At 57.8% G+C, this 20,000-nt stretch overlaps 1 protein-coding gene across 1 annotated transcript; it reads left to right on the plus strand.

Moving 5' to 3' along the window:
- The first annotated feature begins 315 nt into the window (after positions 1 to 315).
- LOC144730669 (cyclin-Y-like protein 1-B) lies at positions 316 to 19,850 on the plus strand. The gene is made up of 10 exons (XM_078611342.1): positions 316 to 657; positions 10,454 to 10,528; positions 10,930 to 10,964; positions 11,211 to 11,311; positions 11,755 to 11,790; positions 13,049 to 13,103; positions 13,328 to 13,447; positions 13,561 to 13,727; positions 14,276 to 14,438; positions 16,074 to 19,850. The coding sequence occupies exons 1-10, from the start codon at positions 501 to 503 to the stop codon at positions 16,188 to 16,190; spliced, it is 1,026 nt and encodes a 341-aa protein (XP_078467468.1). The 5' UTR covers positions 316 to 500; the 3' UTR covers positions 16,191 to 19,850.
- The last annotated feature ends 150 nt before the right edge of the window (positions 19,851 to 20,000 follow it).

Genomic DNA, 20,000 nt, shown 5'->3' on the forward strand with positions numbered 1-20,000 from the left:
ATCCACTTTTTAATTCGTTCCCATCGTCTCTTTTGTCTGCGTTCTTACGACCTAACTCAATGAAACATCAACTCTTAATCCATGAGTCGGTGTCCCTGAGTAAGATGGCCGGTCGTGTGGCACGTGCGCGTGACGTCACGGCCCTGCCGGGCTGTACCAACTGCGCGGCCACGGCGGGGGGCGCCTGGGCAGCAGAGTGGGGGGGGTGGAGTGGGGGGGGCAGCAGAGTGGGTGGGGTGGAGTGTGGGGGGGGGGCGTCTCGTGGTCGCGGTGGAGCCCGGGAAGGAGAGCGGCGTGGTGGTGTTGGTGGGTGTTGGTGGTGGTGTTGGTGGGGGGGGTGGAGGAGACCGCGACTCGAGCCGCGGACGAGGGCGAGGAGGAGGAGGCAGCAGCAGCAGCTGCGGCGCATGGCGGCGGTGGTGCGGGGTTTCGGCGGGCGGGCGGCAGCGTGAGCGAGAAGGAGCGAACAGCAGCAGCAGCAGCGGCCGGCGGCGGCGGCGATGGGCAACCGCGCGTCGTGCTGCGTGGCGGCGCCCGGCAGCCCGGGCCCGTCCCGCAACCACGCGGAGCCGCACCGCGCGGCGCGCGCAGACGACGAGCGCGACGGGGGCGCCGCCGTCCACCTCCAGCACATCAGCGACAGGGAGGCGCTCGACGGTACGGGGGCACGCGGGGGGGGGGGGGCACGCGGGGGGGGGGGGCACGCGGGGGGGGGGGGGGCACGCGGGGGGGGGGGGCACGCGGGGGGGGGGGCACGCGGGGGGGGGGGGGGCACGCGGGGGGGGGGGGGCACGCGGGGGGGGGGGGGCACGCGGGGGGGGGGGGGGGCACGCGGGGGGGGGGGGGGGCACGCGGGGGGGGGGGGGCACGCGGGGGGGGGGGGGGCACGCGGGGGGCATGGCGAGATCCACGGCTCGGGGTGAAGGCGGTGGGGCACGAGGCCACAGCGGACGCGGTGCATGGGTTTCAGGGCAAGGGTTGGGGGGGGGGGCAACGGTGCACAGAGTGTGGGGGTGCACGCGGAGTGTGGACGTGGTGCGCGGCTTAGACGGAGGGGCATGGGAGGGGGACGTGCCCTGGGATGGGGAGTTTGTTCTCGGGGCACGAGGCCCAAAGAGAGGGCACGGGGCGGTGTGGACGTGAGATCGCGGCAATTTTACTCTTGGGGCGGCCCGAGGCGGCTGGGGGCATTGGGCTCGGGGCGCGTCCGTGGGAGCGCAGCACCGTGCAGGGGGCATGGCCACGGGCGGCCAGGCTCTTGGGGATGGGGACACGGCGCGGGTAAGGGGGCACGGGTGATGGGGGCACGGGTATTGGGGGCACGGGTAAGGGGGCACGGTTAATGGGGCGCGAGGTATACGCGGGCGAGAGCCCATTGAGACGCGGGCCTCTGCCTTGCGAGGGAGACCCGGGCAGGAAGCGGGGAGTCGAGGCCCCTTCCCCGGGCACTGGGCAGGGTCCCGAGGGGTCGGGGTCCAAGGGGGCGTCCAGAGGCCGCGCCCCGCCCCCTCGGGAGTCGAACGCCGCCGACGCCGCTTGGGGCGCGGGCTGCCACTGAGGTCCCGAGTCTTTGGGTCTCGGTGTTCAGTGTCTCAGTGTACCCGAGTATACCCGTGTCCTAGTGTCTCAGTGTCCCAGTGTCTCAATGTTCCTGTGTCCCAGTGTCCCAGTGTCCCAGTGTCTCCCTGTCCCAGTGTCCCAGTGTCTCAGTGTCTCCCTGTCCCAGTGTCTCAGTGTCCCAGTGTCTCCGTGTCCCAGTGTCGCAGTGTCCCTGTGTCCCAGTGTCTCAGTGTCCCAGTGTCTCAGTATCCCAGTGTCGCAGTGTCCCTGTGTCCCAGTGTCTCAGTGTCCCAGTGTCCCAGTGTCTCAGTGTCTCAGTATCCCAGTGTCTCAGTGTCCCAGTGTCCCTGTGTCCCAGTGTCTCAGTGTCCCAGTGTCCCAGTGTCTCAGTGTCTCAGTATCCCAGTGTCTCAGTGTCCCAGTGTCTCAGTGTCCCAGTGTCTCCGTGTCTCCGTGTCTCAGTGTCCCAGTGTCGCAGTGTCCCTGTGTCCCAGTGTCTCAGTGTCCCAGTGTCTCCGTGTCTCCGTGTCTCAGTGTCTCAGTGTCCCAGTGTCCCAGTGTGTCAGTGTGTCAGTGTCTCAGTGTCCCAGTGTCTCAGTGTCTCAGTATCCCAGTGTCACAGTGTCCCAGTGTCTCAGTGTCCCAGTGTCCCAGTGTCTCAGTGTCTCAGTATCCCAGTGTCTCAGTGTCCCAGTGTCCCTGTGTCCCAGTGTCTCAGTGTCCCAGTGTCCCAGTGTCTCAGTGTCTCAGTATCCCAGTGTCTCAGTGTCCCAGTGTCTCAGTGTCCCAGTGTCTCCGTGTCTCCGTGTCTCCGTGTCTCAGTGTCGCAGTGTCGCAGTGTCCCTGTGTCCCAGTGTCTCAGTGTCCCAGTGTCTCCGTGTCTCCGTGTCTCAGTGTCCCAGTGTGTCAGTGTGTCAGTGTCTCAGTGTCCCAGTGTCACAGTGTATCAGTGTCTCAGTGTGTCTCAATGTGTCTCAAAGTGTCTCAGTGTCTCGGTGTGTCTCAATGTCACAGTGTCCCTGTATCCGAGTGTCCCAGTGTCTCAGTGTCCCAGTGTCTCAGTGTCCCAGTGTCACAGTGTGTCCCAGTGTCTCAGTGTCCCAGTGTCCCAGTGTCTCAGTATCCCAGTGTCTCAGTGTCCCAGTGTCCCAGTGTCTCAGTGTCCCAGTGTCTCCGTGTCTCAGTGTCCCAGTGTGTCAGTGTGTCAGTGTCTCAGTGTCCCAGTGTCACAGTGTCTCAGTGTCTCAGTGTGTCTCAATGTGTCTCAGTGTCTCAGTGTCTCAGTGTCCCAGTGTCCCAGTGTCTCCTTGTCTCAGTGTCTCAGTGTCTCCGTGTCTCCGTGTCTCAGTGTCCCAGTGTCTCAGTGTCCCAGTGTCTTAGTGTCCCAGTGTGTCAGTGTCTCAGTGTCTCAGTGTCTCAGTGTCTCGGTGTGTATCAGTGTCACAGTGTCCCTGTATCCGAGTGTCCCAGTGTCTCAGTGTCCCAGTGTCACAGTGTCTCAGTGTCCCAGTGTCACAGTGTGTCCCAGTGTCTCAGTGTCCCAGTGTCCCAGTGTCTCAGTATCCCAGTGTCTCAGTGTCCCAGTGTCCCAGTGTCTCAGTGTCCCAGTGTCTCCGTGTCTCCGTGTCTCCGTGTCTCAGTGTCCCAGTGTCCCTGTGTCCCAGTGTCTCAGTGTCCCAGTGTCCCAGTGTCTCCGTGTCTCCGTGTCTCAGTGTCCCAGTGTGTCAGTGTCCCAGTGTCTCAGTGTCTCAGTATCCCAGTATCCCAGTGTCTCAGTGTCACAGTGTCACAGTGTCCCAGTGTCTCCGTGTCTCAGTGTCTCAGTGTCCCAGTGTCCCTGTGTCCCAGTGTCTCAGTGTCCCAGTGTCCCAGTGTCTCCGTGTCTCCGTGTCTCAGTGTCCCAGTGTGTCAGTGTGTCAGTGTCTCAGTGTCCCAGTGTCACAGTGTATCAGTGTCTCAGTGTGTCTCAATGTGTCTCAAAGTGTCTCAGTGTCTCGGTGTGTCTCAATGTCACAGTGTCCCTGTATCCGAGTGTCCCAGTGTCTCAGTGTCCCAGTGTCTCAGTGTCCCAGTGTCACAGTGTGTCCCAGTGTCTCAGTGTCCCAGTGTCCCAGTGTCTCAGTATCCCAGTGTCTCAGTGTCCCAGTGTCCCAGTGTCTCAGTGTCCCAGTGTCTCCGTGTCTCAGTGTCCCAGTGTGTCAGTGTGTCAGTGTCTCAGTGTCCCAGTGTCACAGTGTCTCAGTGTCTCAGTGTGTCTCAATGTGTCTCAGTGTCTCAGTGTCCCAGTGTCCCAGTGTCTCCTTGTCTCAGTGTCTCAGTGTCTCCGTGTCTCCGTGTCTCAGTGTCCCAGTGTCTCAGTGTCCCAGTGTCTTAGTGTCCCAGTGTGTCAGTGTCTCAGTGTCTCAGTGTCTCAGTGTCTCGGTGTGTATCAGTGTCACAGTGTCCCTGTATCCGAGTGTCCCAGTGTCTCAGTGTCCCAGTGTCACAGTGTCTCAGTGTCCCAGTGTCACAGTGTGTCCCAGTGTCTCAGTGTCCCAGTGTCCCAGTGTCTCAGTATCCCAGTGTCTCAGTGTCCCAGTGTCCCAGTGTCTCAGTGTCCCAGTGTCTCCGTGTCTCCGTGTCTCCGTGTCTCAGTGTCCCAGTGTCCCTGTGTCCCAGTGTCTCAGTGTCCCAGTGTCCCAGTGTCTCCGTGTCTCCGTGTCTCAGTGTCCCAGTGTGTCAGTGTCCCAGTGTCTCAGTGTCTCAGTATCCCAGTATCCCAGTGTCTCAGTGTCACAGTGTCACAGTGTCCCAGTGTCTCCGTGTCTCAGTGTCTCAGTGTCCCAGTGTCCCTGTGTCCCAGTGTCTCAGTGTCCCAGTGTCCCAGTGTCTCCGTGTCCCAGTGTGTCAGTGTCCCAGTGTCTCAGTGTCCCAGTGTCACAGTGTCTCAGTGTGTCTCAATGTGTCTCAGTGTCTCAGCGTTTCGGTGTGTCTCAGTGTCACAGTGTCCCTGTATCCGAGTGTCCCAGTGTCTCAGTGTCCCAGTGTCACAGTGTGTCCCAGTGTCTCAGTGTGTCTCAGTGTCTCGGTGTGTCTCAGTGTCACAGTGTCCCTGTATCCGAGTGTCCCAGTGTCTCAGTGTCCCAGTGTCTCAGTGTCCCAGTGTCACAGTGTGTCCCAGTGTCTCAGTGTCCCAGTGTCACAGTGTGTCCCAGTGTCTCAGTGTGTCTCAGTGTCTCGGTGTGTCTCAGTGTCACAGTGTCCCTGTATCCGAGTGTCCCAGTGTCTCAGTGTCCCAGTGTCTCAGTGTCACAGTGTGTCCCAGTGTCTCAGTGTCCCAGTGTCACAGTGTGTCCCAGTGTCTCAGTGTCCCAGTGTCACAGTGTCTTAGTGTCTCAGTGTCCCTGAGTAAGTCAGCCCCTGTGTGTCTTGAGTATCTGAATACCCGAGCCCCTGAACATCTGAGTTTCTGTGTCCCTGAGTTTCAAGGTTGCCTGAATATTGAAGTGCTGCCTGTGTCCCTCGGTGTCGTCTGTGTTCGTGTGTGTCCCTGAGTCCTGTGTCCCTGGGTGTCTGTGTCCCTGGGTGTTCGTGTGTGTCCCTGACTGCCTGTGTTTCCACTGCCTTGCAGGCCGTCGGTGCGTGCCGGTTTGTGTGGTTGTGACAATAAATAGTGGTGGCGTTGCGGTGTTTAGTTGGTTGACCTTCCCCCGCACCCCCGTTAGCACGGTTGGCTAGGTACAGTGTGAAAGAAGTTCAACGTACACACACTACATTCAGTGGGCGCTCTCTAACAACACCGGGGCGACCGTGAAGTGAGGATGCGCGTGTGGGCAGAGGTGCTGAGTGGCAGGAGGCGGTGGTTGTGGGTGGTCGTGTGGGAGTGTGTGTGAGTGTGTGTGAGTGTGTGTGTCACCGTGTGTGTGAGTGTGTGTCACCGTGTGTGTCACCTTGTGTGTTAGTGTGTGTCACTGTGTGTGAGTGTGTGTTAGTGTGGTTGTGTGTCACCGTGGATGTCACCTTGTGTATTAGTGTGTGTCACCGTGTGTTAGTGTGTGTGTCACCGTTTGTGAGTGTGTGTCACCGTGTGGGAGTATGTGTTAGTGTGTGTGTCACCTTGTGTGTGAGTGTGTGTCACCTTGTGTGTTAGTGTGTGTCACCGTGTGTGAGTGTGTCACCGTGTGTGAGTGTGTCACTGCTTACAGGAAGTGTGTAGCTGCTGCTGCTCCGTCGCCTCTGTGCATGCGGCATGGACTCAGGGGAGCGCGTGGCTTTGATGCCGGGGCTAGGGAGGGCGAGGGGGGGGCACTCTCTGCATCTCTTTATTTAACCCCCCCACACACAACTCATAAAGCACACACACAGCACACGAACACAGCACACACATGCAGCATATAAACACATGGCACACACACGGACCACATGTCATACACAGTACACGAACAGCACACACATGCAGCATTCACACACACAGTTCCCGCAGCACACACACAGCATGCACACAGCACACACACAGCTCGCACACAGGTCACACAGCACGCACACAGCACGCACACAGGTCACACAGCACGCACACAGCATGCACACACACAGCTCCCGCAGCACACACACAGCACACACACAGCACACACACACAGCATGCACACAGCACACACACAGCATGCACACACACAGCTCCCGCAGCACACACGCAGATCGCACAGCACACACACAGCACACACACAGCATGCACACAGCACACACACAGCATGCACACACACAGCACACACACAGCACACACACAGCATGCACACAGCACACACACAGCATGCACACAGGTCACACAGCACGCACACAGCACGCACGCAGCACGCACACGCACAGCACCACCAGCTGCTCCTCTTCCCCCTCATCCCCCAGCATTTGTCCTCGTGTCTGATTCATGTGGTGTGGTGAGTGTGGGGTAAGTGCTGTGGTGATTGTGGGGTAAGTTCTGTGGGGAGTGCAGTTTGTCTATTGATGAGTGAGTAGTCTTGAGTCGTGAGGGTGTTATCATAGTGGTGAGTTTGGTGTTATGAGTAGTATATGGAGTGGTGAGTGTTGTGTGGTAAATAATATTAATTGGTGAGTGTGGTGTGGTAACTAGTATTGTGAGTGATGAGAGGAGTACATTGAGTGGTAATAAGGAGTAAGAGTGGTGAGTGGTGTGACTGGTGAGTGGGCTATTGCGTGCCGAGTGTTGCGTGGTGTTGGCAGGGTAATGTGCGGTGAGTGTGGCGCGTGTGGGGGTGAATGTGGCACGTCTGTGCGTGGTATTAATATCTCCGGCTGGCTGGGAGACTGGCAGCGCGGTGTTCCCCGAGGACTCGCGCCTCGGCGCGTGTGCCTGTGTGAGCGATGGCGCTGTGGTTAGCGCACTTCGCTACAAACCCAGAGACCCGAGTTCCATTCTCGCTCACGGCCAAACCCGGTGACGATTATCTGAACCGGCCATGGGCCTCCCCTAGGTCGGCTCAGTCTTAAAAGGGTACCTAGTACAGTGTGTAAACGTCGCCACTGGGGAGACGAAGGTGGCCGGGCGTGGTGCTGGCGACCCGCCGCCTCGTGTGCCGTGCCGGCCATCGTAGCGAGAGGGAGACGGGAGGACGTCTCGCGTCGCAACGACTCGCCGCGGCGATTTGATTAACGATTACGATCACGTGTTACTCGCTTCGATTTGTAAATGATCGACTGTCGCGCACGATTTGCGTCGTGACGCGAAGTTGCATCGCCGTCTGTACGGTGCGCAGGGCACGCGCGTACGTCGTGCGCTCGTCCGGGAGCCGGGCGGCAGCAGGTCCTGTCGTTGAAGTCTGATCTTCCTCTATCACAGCGAGGCTGCTGGGGGAAAGTGGAAACTTTATTCCCTCCCCCCGTCCCAAACGACCGAGAAAATCGGCTGGAATGCGCACCCAATCTCTTCTCGGAAGCTATGACCTCGGAAGCTTAGCAGGGTTAAGTCTGGATAGTGCTTTGATGGGTGACCACCTTGCACAGCAGGGTTTGGTAAAGGCTGCGGGTCTACGTGCCGGGCAGCATCTCGTAATGCAGCAAAACCCGTTGTTGTGTTGTAGTTCTATGCTCCCATGTCTGCTGCCACGTCTGTGCTCCCCAGCGGTGTGATCCAGCATGGTGAAGCATGGTCAAATAACCCGCACGACCCGTAAGCCGTGGGGGGGCTGTCACACGTAACACACGCGTGTTACGTGGACGCGTGTCACGCATGTTACGTGTACGAGGAAAACTCCGTGGGCGCCGACGCGTTCGCGGAACTCGTCTCCACAAGACGTCCTTCCCCCGGCGGGTTTCACGGACAAAGACGGACGGAGAGAGACGGTCGCGGACGCGGAGAGAGACGGCGAGGGACGTGGGGGGGCTGGGGGTCGGGGCCGGCCCCCGCTGGTGGTGTCGTGTTACCGGTGTGGGAGTGGAGTGGCCCGCGAGTGGCTCGCTCCGCTCGCGCCGCCCTTGTTCCCACGGCCGGCGCTGCGGAGCCGCGCGATAGCAGGCGGCACTGCCGTGAAGGGGGACACGCGTGCACCCGGGGACGCGTGCGCACGCGTGTGTAGGGAGCGGTAGTATCGTGGTTCGCGTGCCGCGTTACTACGAACTCACCGATTCACAGCAAACATCCGTGACGAGGATGTGAACCGGTTCTGGGCCGCCACTAGGTCACCTTAGCCTTAAACGAGTATCTGGTGCGGTGTGTAAACATGAGACAAAGGTCGGCCGGCCGTGGTATTTGACACCCGCCCCCTCCTGTACCGTAGCGGCCTTGGTAGATGCTACTCGCTAACAGCACTTTCCCCAAGTGTTAAATGGTACAATGGGGATCCTTTTCTATATGTGCACATGTGGGTGTCTCGTGTATTTTGATGGGCCCGTCTGTGTTCACGCGTTCACGTGCACTCGCTCGCTGCGCCGCACGGATCCCCGGGGGGCACCTGGAACCCCGCGATCAAACTCCGCAGCCAGGGTCCCGCGCGATGCAGCAGGCTCCGTGCACACCGCTCGTAGTACCGCGCGGCGAGGGTGGCGGTGATGAATACAGAACAGGTGAACGTGCCTTGTGTGTGTGTGTGTATGTACACCCCCTGAATCCTTAACCCCGTTATGCATAAAGGAGGTGAAGTGAGGAGAGAGACGCCCGTGGGAGTGAGAGTTGCCGGTGAAGTGCGACCTTTGACCCTATCTTTGCCGCCCCCTCTGCTCAAAGAAAAGCAGCACTCGTGCTGCTGCAGCTGCCATCGGACGAGAGTCGCTCGCCCGCCCGGTCGCTCAGTCTCGTGATCTTCCCCTGTTGCCTGTACGACCGATTCCCGGTTCTGCTACGTCGATGTTTTTATTAATCATACCCGGCTGCTGTCGGCGTCGTGTCATGAGATGAGTTGGATGCTCGTAGCGAGCAGCGTCAAGACTCGTGTCGGAGAACGGCCCTTTCGGAAGGAGACGTCACAGAACTACTTCTGAAGTCTTGACAAACGCCTCTTTATCCACACTGGGGGCCTTCTCTGTACACCATGGCAAGAGCGTTCATCACATGTCAAACCATCATGCTTCATTCTCAGAGCTGCAATGTGCCAAACAAGTGAACATTCTAATACAGTAATAATGTTTTTGTGCCATTAATAGTGATATGGCTGAGACTTGAAATCTGGTTTAGTCTCCGGGGTTTGCCGGGATTCGCACCCAAGCTCGTGAGCCGTGCTGGCTCGGTTGTCTTCACGCAGCGAGGGTCGCCTGAACCCCCTCTGGGCTTCACGTTGAACTCCAGTGAGAGGTCACTTCCCGCTGCTACACACGGCGATTGGTCTCATCATCTATGAGACTGCCTGCTCCCTGTGCCATCACACGTAGACTTACTCGTCGCCAGTTTAGGGGCAGGTCATGTTACTTTTCTTTAGTTGAGTTTGTGTAGATCCTGGAAAATATCTCGGAAAATCAAACGTACGTTCGGCAGGAGGAGCAAGGCGGCGGTGCCGAGAGGTCCTGGGTTTGAATTGAGGTTGAGGTTAGGATACGGATTTCATCAGCTGGACTGCCAGCGCTCATTGCTAAGCTTGGAGCACCTTAAGATTATCACGCAAAGTGTGGAAGGCTCGCTGCTAGGCCGGAGGTCGCGAGACAAACCCGGGAGCGAAGTGGTAACTGACTGAGATGACCGGCAGATGCACCGCCTGTGCTCCTCTGCCACACGAGCGGCGAGCGACGCGCGTGCGGAGACGCGTGACCGTGGCGTGTCTGCGAGAGGATGTGGCTCCGCACGGGGCCTATTCAGGGATTTACCTCCGAACCCGACGGCTGAGGCTCATGGCGCTCTAATTCCGTCGGCGATTACGGACCCGGCGGCAGCGGCGCCCACGCCGGGCGGTGGGCGTGCCGCCACACGCGCCCTCTCCCTGCCCACAGCCCCTTGCTGCCTGCGCAGGGGGGCAGCCGGGGGAGGGGCAAAAGGGGGCAGTAGCCACTCCCCTGCCCCCCCCTCCTCCCAGAAATGTTGTGTTAAGATGGCCATTGTATGTCATAGCACTTTTTTGAGATCTATCAAGAATGTGAAATTGTAGATTATGTGCGTGTGGGGAGCAGTAGTGGAGTGGTGAGCACGCTGAACTACGAACCCCGGAGATCCGAGTTTAATTCCCGCTCATGACCAATAATGGTGGCGAATATCTGAACCAGTCATGGGCATCTCCTAGGTCGACTCAGCCTTAAAGTGAGTACCTGGTGCAGTGCGTAAACGTGGCCACTGGGGAGACTAAGGCGGCCAGGCATGGTGCTGGCCACCCACCCCCTCGTGTGCTTTGCTGGCCTTCATTGGCACTCACTAACAGCACTTGCCACAACATTCTACTAAAGGCTGTATGGTGGATGTTTGTCTTTGTGTGTGCATTCACAGAGGTGGGCGGGGAGTGTAACCCCTCGGACCACCCGCGTGCCAGCACCATCTTCCTCAGCAAGTCCCACCCAGACGGTAGAGACTGCCGCAGCGCGGGCACTGCCACCACTACCACACTGAACCCCAACAACATGCAGCCACCATGCAACCACTACGACAACTACACTATCACCACTACCACAACACTAAACCCCGACAACACACCAACACCATTAAACCAATTTGGGGTTTGTGCAGCGCGTGTGTGACGCGTTTGCCATGTGTGTAACATGTGTGCCGCGATCGTGTGTGTGTGTGTGTATAGTTTTGTGTGTGTGTACGTTGTGACTTGTCCGTAGGTGTTTGTAGATGCGTGTGTTTGTACACCATTGGCGTTCATGTGTGAATGGCGTGACGTGTGTGTTGTTGTGTGTAGTAGTGTGTGCGTATACGGTGTGATGTTGTGATGTGTTGGCGCTGTGCGTTGTTTATTGCAGTTCGCGACAAGAGGAAGAGCGTCCACATGAACCACGTGAGTGATGGTCCCAGGAGCGCCCGGCTCACACTCATTGTCCCTTACCTCACCGCTTGAGTGCTCAGCGCGACTCGGCATCACTTCGACAAGGGAGGCGTCGGGACACTTTGTGTGTCAATCACCGTTTTATCATCGTGTGTGCATGTAACGCGTGTGTGCGTGTCGCGTGTGTGCGTGTCACGTGTGTGCGTGTCACGTGTGTACATGTAACGCGTGTGCGTGTGTGCCATGCGCTGGGAACAGGTCTCTCCGTCGCAGCCTCTGAAGAAGTCGAGCTCCTGCTCCACGATTTTTCTGGACGACAGCACCGTGAGCCAGCCCAACCTCAAGTACACCATCAAGTGGTGAGCACCACACACTCACACCACATTCACCACACTCACCACACTCACCACACTAATACGACACTCGCCACACACAGCCTGTACACACCCCACACGCATCCCACAAACACCACACACACCACACTCACACCTCACACAGCCTGCAAACACCCCACACACACCACACTGACCACACACACCGCATTCATTCCCTGTGGTGTAGATTCACGTTTTTTCCCCACTGGTCTCTAATTCTTGCCGTGCTTGTTTTTGTCTTGTGCGTGCGAATCTGTGCACGCGTGACCCTGCGTATGTGTGCGTCCGTGTCTGTATGACCGTGCCCGCGTGTGCATGTCGATGTGCGTGCGTCTTTGTCTGACTGCGTGTCCACGTCTGTGCGTCTCCTGTCTGTGTGCATCCCTGTACCTCGGTGCCTGCGTGCGCGCGTGTGCGTACGCTTGCAGCGTGGCGTTGGCCGTTTACTACCACATCAAGAACAGGTGAGTGGCCGCGCCCTGCATCACTCTAGACACGTGTCGGGGCTGGGGACCGGTTGGAGCGCCCCCTCGTCTCCACACGGGCTCACGGTGGACCCAGGCAGCCGAAACCAAAGTCGGTGCTGCTCGAAGGGGCGGCTGCTCGACAGGAGGAGGGGAAGGGGGTGGAGCGGAGGAGGAGGAGGAGACTTGTCAGTAAAGCCCTCATGAGAAGAGTACAGCATCGGCCGTATCGTCGTGATCAGGCAGCCGAGCGCCGCCCGACCCCTGACTCCCGACCCTGGGGTCGTAACGGCAGATGTGTGTGGGAGCAGGGGGCGGTCTCGGGAAGCGGCTCCAGGGGGCGGGGGTGGGGCGAGGTTGGGGGAGGGGGCAGCCTCGTGGGGGGTTTGGATTGTAGCAGGCTGGATAGAGCCGGAGCTCGCGCTTCGTCTCGCGATGGGGGAGAGGGCGACTCTTCGTCTCGGGCGATCGTGGGGGGAATCTATCCGGGCCGTGACCTTAATTCCACAGCTCAAGATTGTGCGGGGCCTCGCCACTACGACGGGGCCGGCAAACGGCATGTATCCGTCAAGTCACCGGTTGTCCTGTAGTCGTGTGCACACGGTCAATGCCGACAGTCCCGGCGTGATCACGGCTCGGTGTCAGCTGTTGTGGGGTTGCTCGCCACAGGGAATTAAAATCCGCATTTGTCCCCCGGCAATGAAAAGTTCCCCCAACCCTGGACTCGAGTGAGCACTGGGGTTGTGGCCGCGTGAACGGCCGAGTTAGGGTCCAGAGCTGGAGTCCTCGAGTGGAAGCTGAAGTTTGGGTTTTGTCCAGAGCAGTGAAGGGGTTGGGGTTTGGGTCAGGGATAGGCAGGGGTGATGGCTGGAATGAATGGTCAGGGCTGGGTTTTGGGAGGTTTGCTGGGTTAGGGTCGTGGTCGGCGTTGGTGTTGGGTTCAGGACCCGGGTTCGGGTCGCGATGTCACCGCTACTTTGTTGTCCGCCGTGGGGCACCACTGAGCAGAGTCGAAGCGATTCAGCACTCGCTCAGATGCGGTGATTTCATACAATTCTAGGTCATGATTCGGTTCACAAAATGATTTATTTTCTCCAGCAGTGGTTGCGGCATCTAGCGGCCACAGGGTTTCCCTGAACCAATCGCGAGCAACGTAAATGAATGTCGGATGATGGATTCTCACACGTGCGATCTGCTCGCGTGTCTTGCGGGCGTAAGCGAGTTCTGGCGCTCACCGACCTCTGACCTCTTTCCCCAGGGACCCTGATGTGCGGCTCATGGAGATCTTCGATGAAAAACTTCATCCTCTCTCCGTAAGGGAGGGCTGGGAGGGGGGGGGTGATGACGGCGGTGGCGGTGGTGGCGGTGTGACATTTGTGATGGTGCAATCATTTTGTGGTGTGGTGTTGATGTTGATGATAATGGTGTTACGATAATTGTGATGGCGATGTGTTGCTGTGACGGTGGGATGCTGTCGTGTGACGTAGCATGCGTGTCGTGTGCCTGCTGTGCGCTACGCCGTCGTGCGACGGAGCAGAAGAGCGAGACGCCGGCTGATTACGAGAAGCACGAGCCGGACCACAAGCAGATCTACCGCTTCGTGCGCACGCTGTTCAACGCCGCGCAGCTCACCGCCGAGTGCGCCATCGTTACCCTCGTAAGGCCACGCAGCACTCGCCATGGGGCTGCGAGTCACCGCCGGGGTCAGGTGTCGCGACCGAACGCAACTCATCGCTCGCGTTCCTTGATCCTGTACGTCCCCCACGCCAGGTGTATCTGGAGCGGCTGCTGACGTACGCGGAGGTGTCCGTGTGTCCGGGCGGGTGGAAGCGCATGCTGCTGGGAGCCATCCTGCTGGCGTCGAAGGTGTGGGACGACCAGGCCGTGTGGAACGTCGACTACTGCCAGATCCTGCGCGACATCACAGTGGACGACATGTGAGCAGAGACCAAGCTCCCCCGTGCAGCCTTGTATAGGCTGCTGGGGCAAGTGCTGTTAGCGAGCGCCTGTGACGGGCGGTGGGGCGAGTCTGTCCGCAAAGATGTGGCCACTGTTGAATTCCTCTCGCAGTGGTGCTCAGTTCGTCGACCCCGGGGGGGGAATGGGTTGCGTCGACTCATCGAGATGTGGAATGCGAGCCTTGAAGTGGCGTGTCCGGATACATCCCTTGCATACGATCGCGTGACGCTCAAAGTTCCAGAAGGATGGACGGGTTCACGAAACCACTCGCCGTACCGGCGTCTCCTTGCCACCTCGTAGCTCCGCGGGGCTGGGATTTTCACCCGGCGAGACACTCGCCTGACCGCCAGGCTCCATTCCGCTCCTGCGCCCAGACGTCGGGGAGTTTTACAAACAAATCTCCTTGTGACTCGCCAACCCTTGCTTCGTAAGCGCTGCACGGCTGGCGCGGCGCCACTCGCGGGTGTGGAGTTTGGGTTCCGTGTTTGACTCGGCCCCCGGCACCCCCCACCCACCTATTCCCCAGGAACGAGCTGGAGAGACAGTTCCTGGAGATGCTGCAGTTCAACATCAACGTGCCGTCCAGCGTCTACGCCAAGTACTACTTCGACCTGCGGTCGCTCGCCAACGACAACAACCTCAACTTCCCCCTGGAGCCGCTCAGCAAGGAGCGCGCACAGAAGCTTGAGGTCTCCGTCCCTCACACAGATACGCACGCACAGACACGCACGGACAAGCACGAACGCACAGGCACGCACAGACACGCACGGACAAGCACGAACGCACAGGCACGCACAGACACGCACGGACAAGCACGAACGCACAGGCACGCACAGACACGCACGGACAAGCACGAACGCACAGGCACGCACAGACACGCACGGACAAGCACGAACGCACAGGCACGCACAGACACGCACGGACAAGCATGAACACACAGGCACGCACAGACACGCACGGACAAGCACGAACGCACAGGCACGCACAGACACGCACGGACAAGCATGAACACACAGGCACGCACAGACACGCACGGACAAGCACGAACGCACAGGCACGCACAGACACGCACGGACAAGCACGAACGCACAGGCACGCACAGACACGCACGGACAAGCACGAACGCACAGGCACGCACAGACACGCACGGACAAGCATGAACACACAGGCACGCATAGACGCGCACGCTCAGACATGCACAGATTCGCACGTACATGCACGCCCAGATGCGCTTGCAGACATACAGACACAGATACAGATAGACATGCAGACGGATATGCACAGACATGCAGACACACGCAGGCTCATACACATACAGATACTCTCGAATACACACAGACATGCAAATACACACAGGTACACACACATGCAGACACTTCACACAGACACGCACACATGTGTATATGCAGACACCACCAACAGCAGCCGCCATTTGACACTAAGTGATAGTGACGTCACCACAGCGATTGTGCCAGGCTAAATGCACTTTGAGGCCACATCAACTGCCAAGGCTTGCTGGCAGGAGATCACAGTACAGAGCCAATAGCATAATTCACGAGCCTCCTTCACAGAGGCCGATCTTGATACCGCTGGTATCATTGCCAAGCCCATTCAGCACCACGTCTTCCCATACGACATTGGCCAATCTCTTCCCTCGCCCCTACCATGCCTATTTAGCCCCCTCTCTGTGGCCAAACAGAACCTGCTTGGGCATGCGGTGGCTGGGCATGTGGGCTACATGACCCAGGTAGCGTAGGAGAAACCTACTGTTGGGACTACTGCCAGCTCTTTCAAAAATCTTGTGAGATCACAAAATCCAGTCTGGTTCAATCAAAGATGGATCATAGACAGGCCAGCCTGAATGTTTCGAACTGGCACAGATGTTGATTTAAAGAGGTCCACGTTTCGCAAGCATAGAGAAGACCCAGAGCTCATATAAAACAATAGGTTCGGTAGCTTTCACACAGCGTTATACAGCCAATTAAAAAATAATGCTGCTCGACTTATTTGGAGCGAAACCTCTGCTGCCAAAGTGGAGCTGGTAAAAAGCACACTGCCCAGGAACAGAAACTGCACTCTTCACAACTGTCCCATAACTCATGGGGAGTTAAGGGAGAGGAATATTTGAAGGCATAAAATACCGAGACACATACACACATACTTGAACACACAAACAGATAGACACAGCACGCACCGGCTAGTCACGCTGACTGGCCATTGAGCCGTATGAGCTGCCTGGGTGGAGAGGAGGGGGTGGCATCTGGTGTGTGTGGGGCTGTGCTGCGTGTCTGGCTGACTGCCCGCGGTGACGTGTGTGGGTCTAGGCCATCTCTCGGCTCTGCGAGGACAAGTACAAGGACCTGAACAAGACGACGATGCGACGCTCAATCAGCGCGGACAACCTGGTGGGCCTGCGGAGAACCCACGCAGTGCTGTCTTAACCCCATCAACACCATCACGGCCATCACCTCCACCACAGTGATGTCCTATCCCCATCAACACCATCACGGCCATCACCTCCACCACAGTGATGTCCTATCCCCATCAACACCATCACGGCCATCACCTCCACCACAGTGATGTCCTATCCCCATCAACACCATCACGGCCATCACCTCCACCACAGTGATGTCCTATCCCCATCAACACCATCACGGCCATCACCTCCACCACAGTGATGTCCTATCCCCATCAACACCATCACGGCCATCACCTCCACCACAGTGATGTCCTATCCCCATCAACACCATCACGGCCATCACCTCCACCACAGTGATGTCCTATCCCCATCAACACCATCACGGCCATCACCTCCACCACAGTGATGTCCTATCCCCATCAACACCATCACGGCCATCACCTCCACCACAGTGATGTCCTATCCCCATCAATACCATCACGGCCATCGCTAACTCCATCATCAGCACCTCCACTCCCCTGCTGTTCTAACCCCACCATCACACACCCATCATCGTCATCATCACCGCCATCAAAACTGTGCTTCCCTTGACCCATCACTCACATCATCATCATCTCCATCACTTCCACTCCATTGTAATCCCTAAGACCACTATAATCACAATCACTATTGTCATCAACACTATTACCACCGCCACTACTCCCTGCTTCTCTACATGTGCCACCACATCTCAGGCAGATGGACGGGGTTGGGAGGATGAGGTTTCTGCGGTCATGGGTCAGACTTAATAGTGGATAAAACTAGGTGTGATGGGTAATGTACAGGAATGCCAGCTGACTGGAATTTAGGGCAAGAGGTATTAAGTATGGTCGGAAAGGACTGGGGGATTAGTGACTTCATTGTTTCGTGATAGACTAGAATATGGAAATGGGTCGTGATGGACTGGGATAGAGGGATGCAGGCTGGGTATGATGCGATGGTATTGCCGTGGAGAGACTGGGTCCATCCCAGCTACGCAGCCCACCCGGAGCTCTCGTTGCGTGGAGCGACTCTCCGTGAAGGTGCCACCTCCTCTTGCTCGTGTGACGTTAACTCTGAAAACGTTGCTCCTTCGTGGGCCGAGATTCGTGGACTTTGGATGAACCTGACCCCAGAGGGAGAACCCCCCCCACCTTGGGAGGAACCGGGGGGGGGGGTGGGGCCTGTACCGCTCGGGGACCTCCGGGGAGTGCGGCGATGGATTCCACTTGTCGTGCACCACACGCGGCTCTGAAGTTTAATTCTGCCGTGGGAGGGGGGGGAGCGTGGAGGTGCGGGGGATTCAAGTGGTTGTGGTCGTGAAGATTGAGCTCCGGGCTCTTTGAAACTCGAGCGGAGCGTGGCACAAGCGGCAGTTACCGATGGACGTAGCCAGCGGCACCAACCCCGAACCCTGGCCACGACCGTGGCTCCGCGTGCACAGCCCCAGCGTGGCGCTGTCATGCGGGGGGGGGGGGGGGCAAGCTGGACCACCCTGGAGCATGCCGCTCGGCCGCGCTACGTCTCCCCGCCGCCTCCGAGACATTTCAGCCCGTTGGTCTGGCCCCCTATTGGCCGGGGGGCGCCTCCATTACTTTATTTTCTTATCGATGTTATTTTTGTTTTGTTATGGAAGTGATTTAAGTTACATTTGTAGGTTGATTTTAATTTTTTTTAAATGCAGTATTAGTAATTTCAGGTCCAATGTTTAGCGATGAGACCCGCGTGGATCCGGAAGGGGGGCAGTGGGAGCTGATGAATTGCACATCGGGGGCTGGAGGGGATCGGGGGGGGTGAGGGGGGGCGGAAATGTCGCCGCCCACCCCCCGCCCCCCACCCCACGGCCCCGACGCCACTTGAACTCCACGTGCCCGCCGTGGATCCGACCCCGCGGCCCCTGCGCGTGACCGTGCCGCCTGCGAGTGCCGCTCCCCATTCCGCCGCAGCAGCAGCAGCAGCAGCCGCTTGCTCTGAATCTGCGGTCTCCCCTGCGAAGCGGGCAGGGGCCCAGCGAGCTTCGCCTCCACTTTCTCGTGGGGTGCGTCGAGTCCACTGTTAATTTAGGGCCATAACGTTTTACAATTTACTTTGCGCGCAGTTTTTTTTCCTCCAAATTTACGATTCTGGCGATGACAGCACACAAGTATCCTCTTACAATGACATCACAGGGTCTTTTAGAGTCCAATTTTACAGCAGACGACGATGCACTTTGGTAATTCCCGTGTAAGTTGCCGGGCAGCTGTATTGGGATTTGAACTGTGACCCACGTGCCGGCTTGCCAGCTGTCCGCTCGCATTTGCCCGGCGCAGCGAGTGTTGCCAGCCGAATAAATAACCTGTCAGCCGAGGAGAAAGCCCGCCGGCCAGAACGCGCATGTGAGTTTACATGCGCATGCCAAGACAGTCGGTGTTCAGGGCGCACTGCATCATGGATATTACCCACAATGCCACCCTCCATCACAGAGCAAGCACACGCAGCATCCTGGCCGTCGCACCGGCTTCCATGAGCACTTGCGGGCCTCGTTCAGCCGAGCGGTGCTAATTGGACATGACGGACAACTCTGTCGGATTAACCCCGAATTGTGTTCATCGTTGCATCGTAGCGCAAATGTCCGGTAGGAATGGTGCCTCTACGGGCGTGAGTGCAGGCGCGACTGATGGTGCTACCTGCAGGCGTGGTCGTGGCAGTGCCGCAGCGAGGGGTCCGCCGTGAGAGTGGAATCCGTGTTGGGTACCGCTGTTGGGTGCCCTCTCTGATGAGGCCCTCTCTGATGAGGCCCGCGGGACAGCTGCGCGCTGCTCCCACGGTGCAGCCGGGGATGTCCTTCATCTCGTCCTTCGTGGCGGCGGTAGCGGCGACGTGTCCCGTGAACAAAGTGTGGCGAGGGTCGTCAGTTTCATTGTTTGAAGTTTGCGTGCGCGAGTTGTGCTGAGTCCTCCGAAAGTGAAACAATTGACTGTGGTGGGGTGAGGCAATGCAAGCCTTGGTAGGGGGGGGGCATCATCACCCTTCACACGGCACAACACCTCACCTCCTGTACCCAGGGTGGTGGTGGTGACGACGATGAGGGTGACGATGATGAGGGTGACGATGATGAGGGTGACGATGATGAGGGTGACGATGATGAGGGTGACGAGGGTGAGGGTGAGTGACACTACTGCGCAGACCCTGAGTGGCTGGCGAGGGAGCGTGTTTTGTAACGTGAACTGTGCTAATGAATTTCAAGCCCAAATAATTGAGCTGTGACTGGCTAAATTGGCGCAAAACATATATATGCGGTATATATAAGAAAAGGTATATACAAATATATATTTTTATAACGATGTGTTTTTAAATGGCGGAAAGTCCGAAGTGACACGTGCGCTTTTGAAAATCATAAGTGACGGTGAGTTGTAAATTTTCTCCTCGTGCTTCATCAAAACTTGATCGGGCTGAGTGGATTTGCAAACGTGGTATAATATCAGCTGAATGTACAAGTCAGTTTCCATTTTTGAAAGAAAAAATCGCATAAATAAAACATTTGTTGGCCAAGGAATCGGAGATCCCAGAAATATTTTCTACCAACGAGGCAAGCGGTTTCTAGAGCTTTCTACCTCCTTCAAGTTTGTCGTCTTAATGTAAATAACTTTTTACTGGGAGGAGCAAATAAACGCCAACTTTCAAAGCCCCGTCTCGCCGTGCGTTGTTGCACCGCCGCTGCTGCTGCGCTGTCGTCTCTACCAGTCGGAGTCCGACTGCACGTCGAGGTTATCCAGTCCATCGCCTCTCTGCGGAGCAACACGAGACGAAGTCTGCTGCAGAACTGCCGGAGACT

The sequence above is a fragment of the Lampetra planeri genome, chromosome 36 (genome assembly GCF_965212315.1).
Source record: "Lampetra planeri chromosome 36, kcLamPlan1.2.h2, whole genome shotgun sequence".
In the NCBI taxonomy this organism is placed as follows: domain Eukaryota; kingdom Metazoa; phylum Chordata; class Hyperoartia; order Petromyzontiformes; family Petromyzontidae; genus Lampetra; species Lampetra planeri.

Excerpts from the sequence above, each read along its gene's own strand:
- LOC144730669 (XM_078611342.1), top strand. The coding sequence starts at position 501 with ATGGGCAACCGCGCGTCGTGCTGCGTGGCGGCGCCCGGCAGCCCGGGC. Across the intron at positions 658-10,453 it reads CGACAGGGAGGCGCTCGACG|AGGTGGGCGGGGAGTGTAAC; the intron begins GTACGGGGGCAC and ends GTGCATTCACAG. Across the intron at positions 11,312-11,754 it reads CTCAAGTACACCATCAAGTG|CGTGGCGTTGGCCGTTTACT; the intron begins GTGAGCACCACA and ends GTACGCTTGCAG.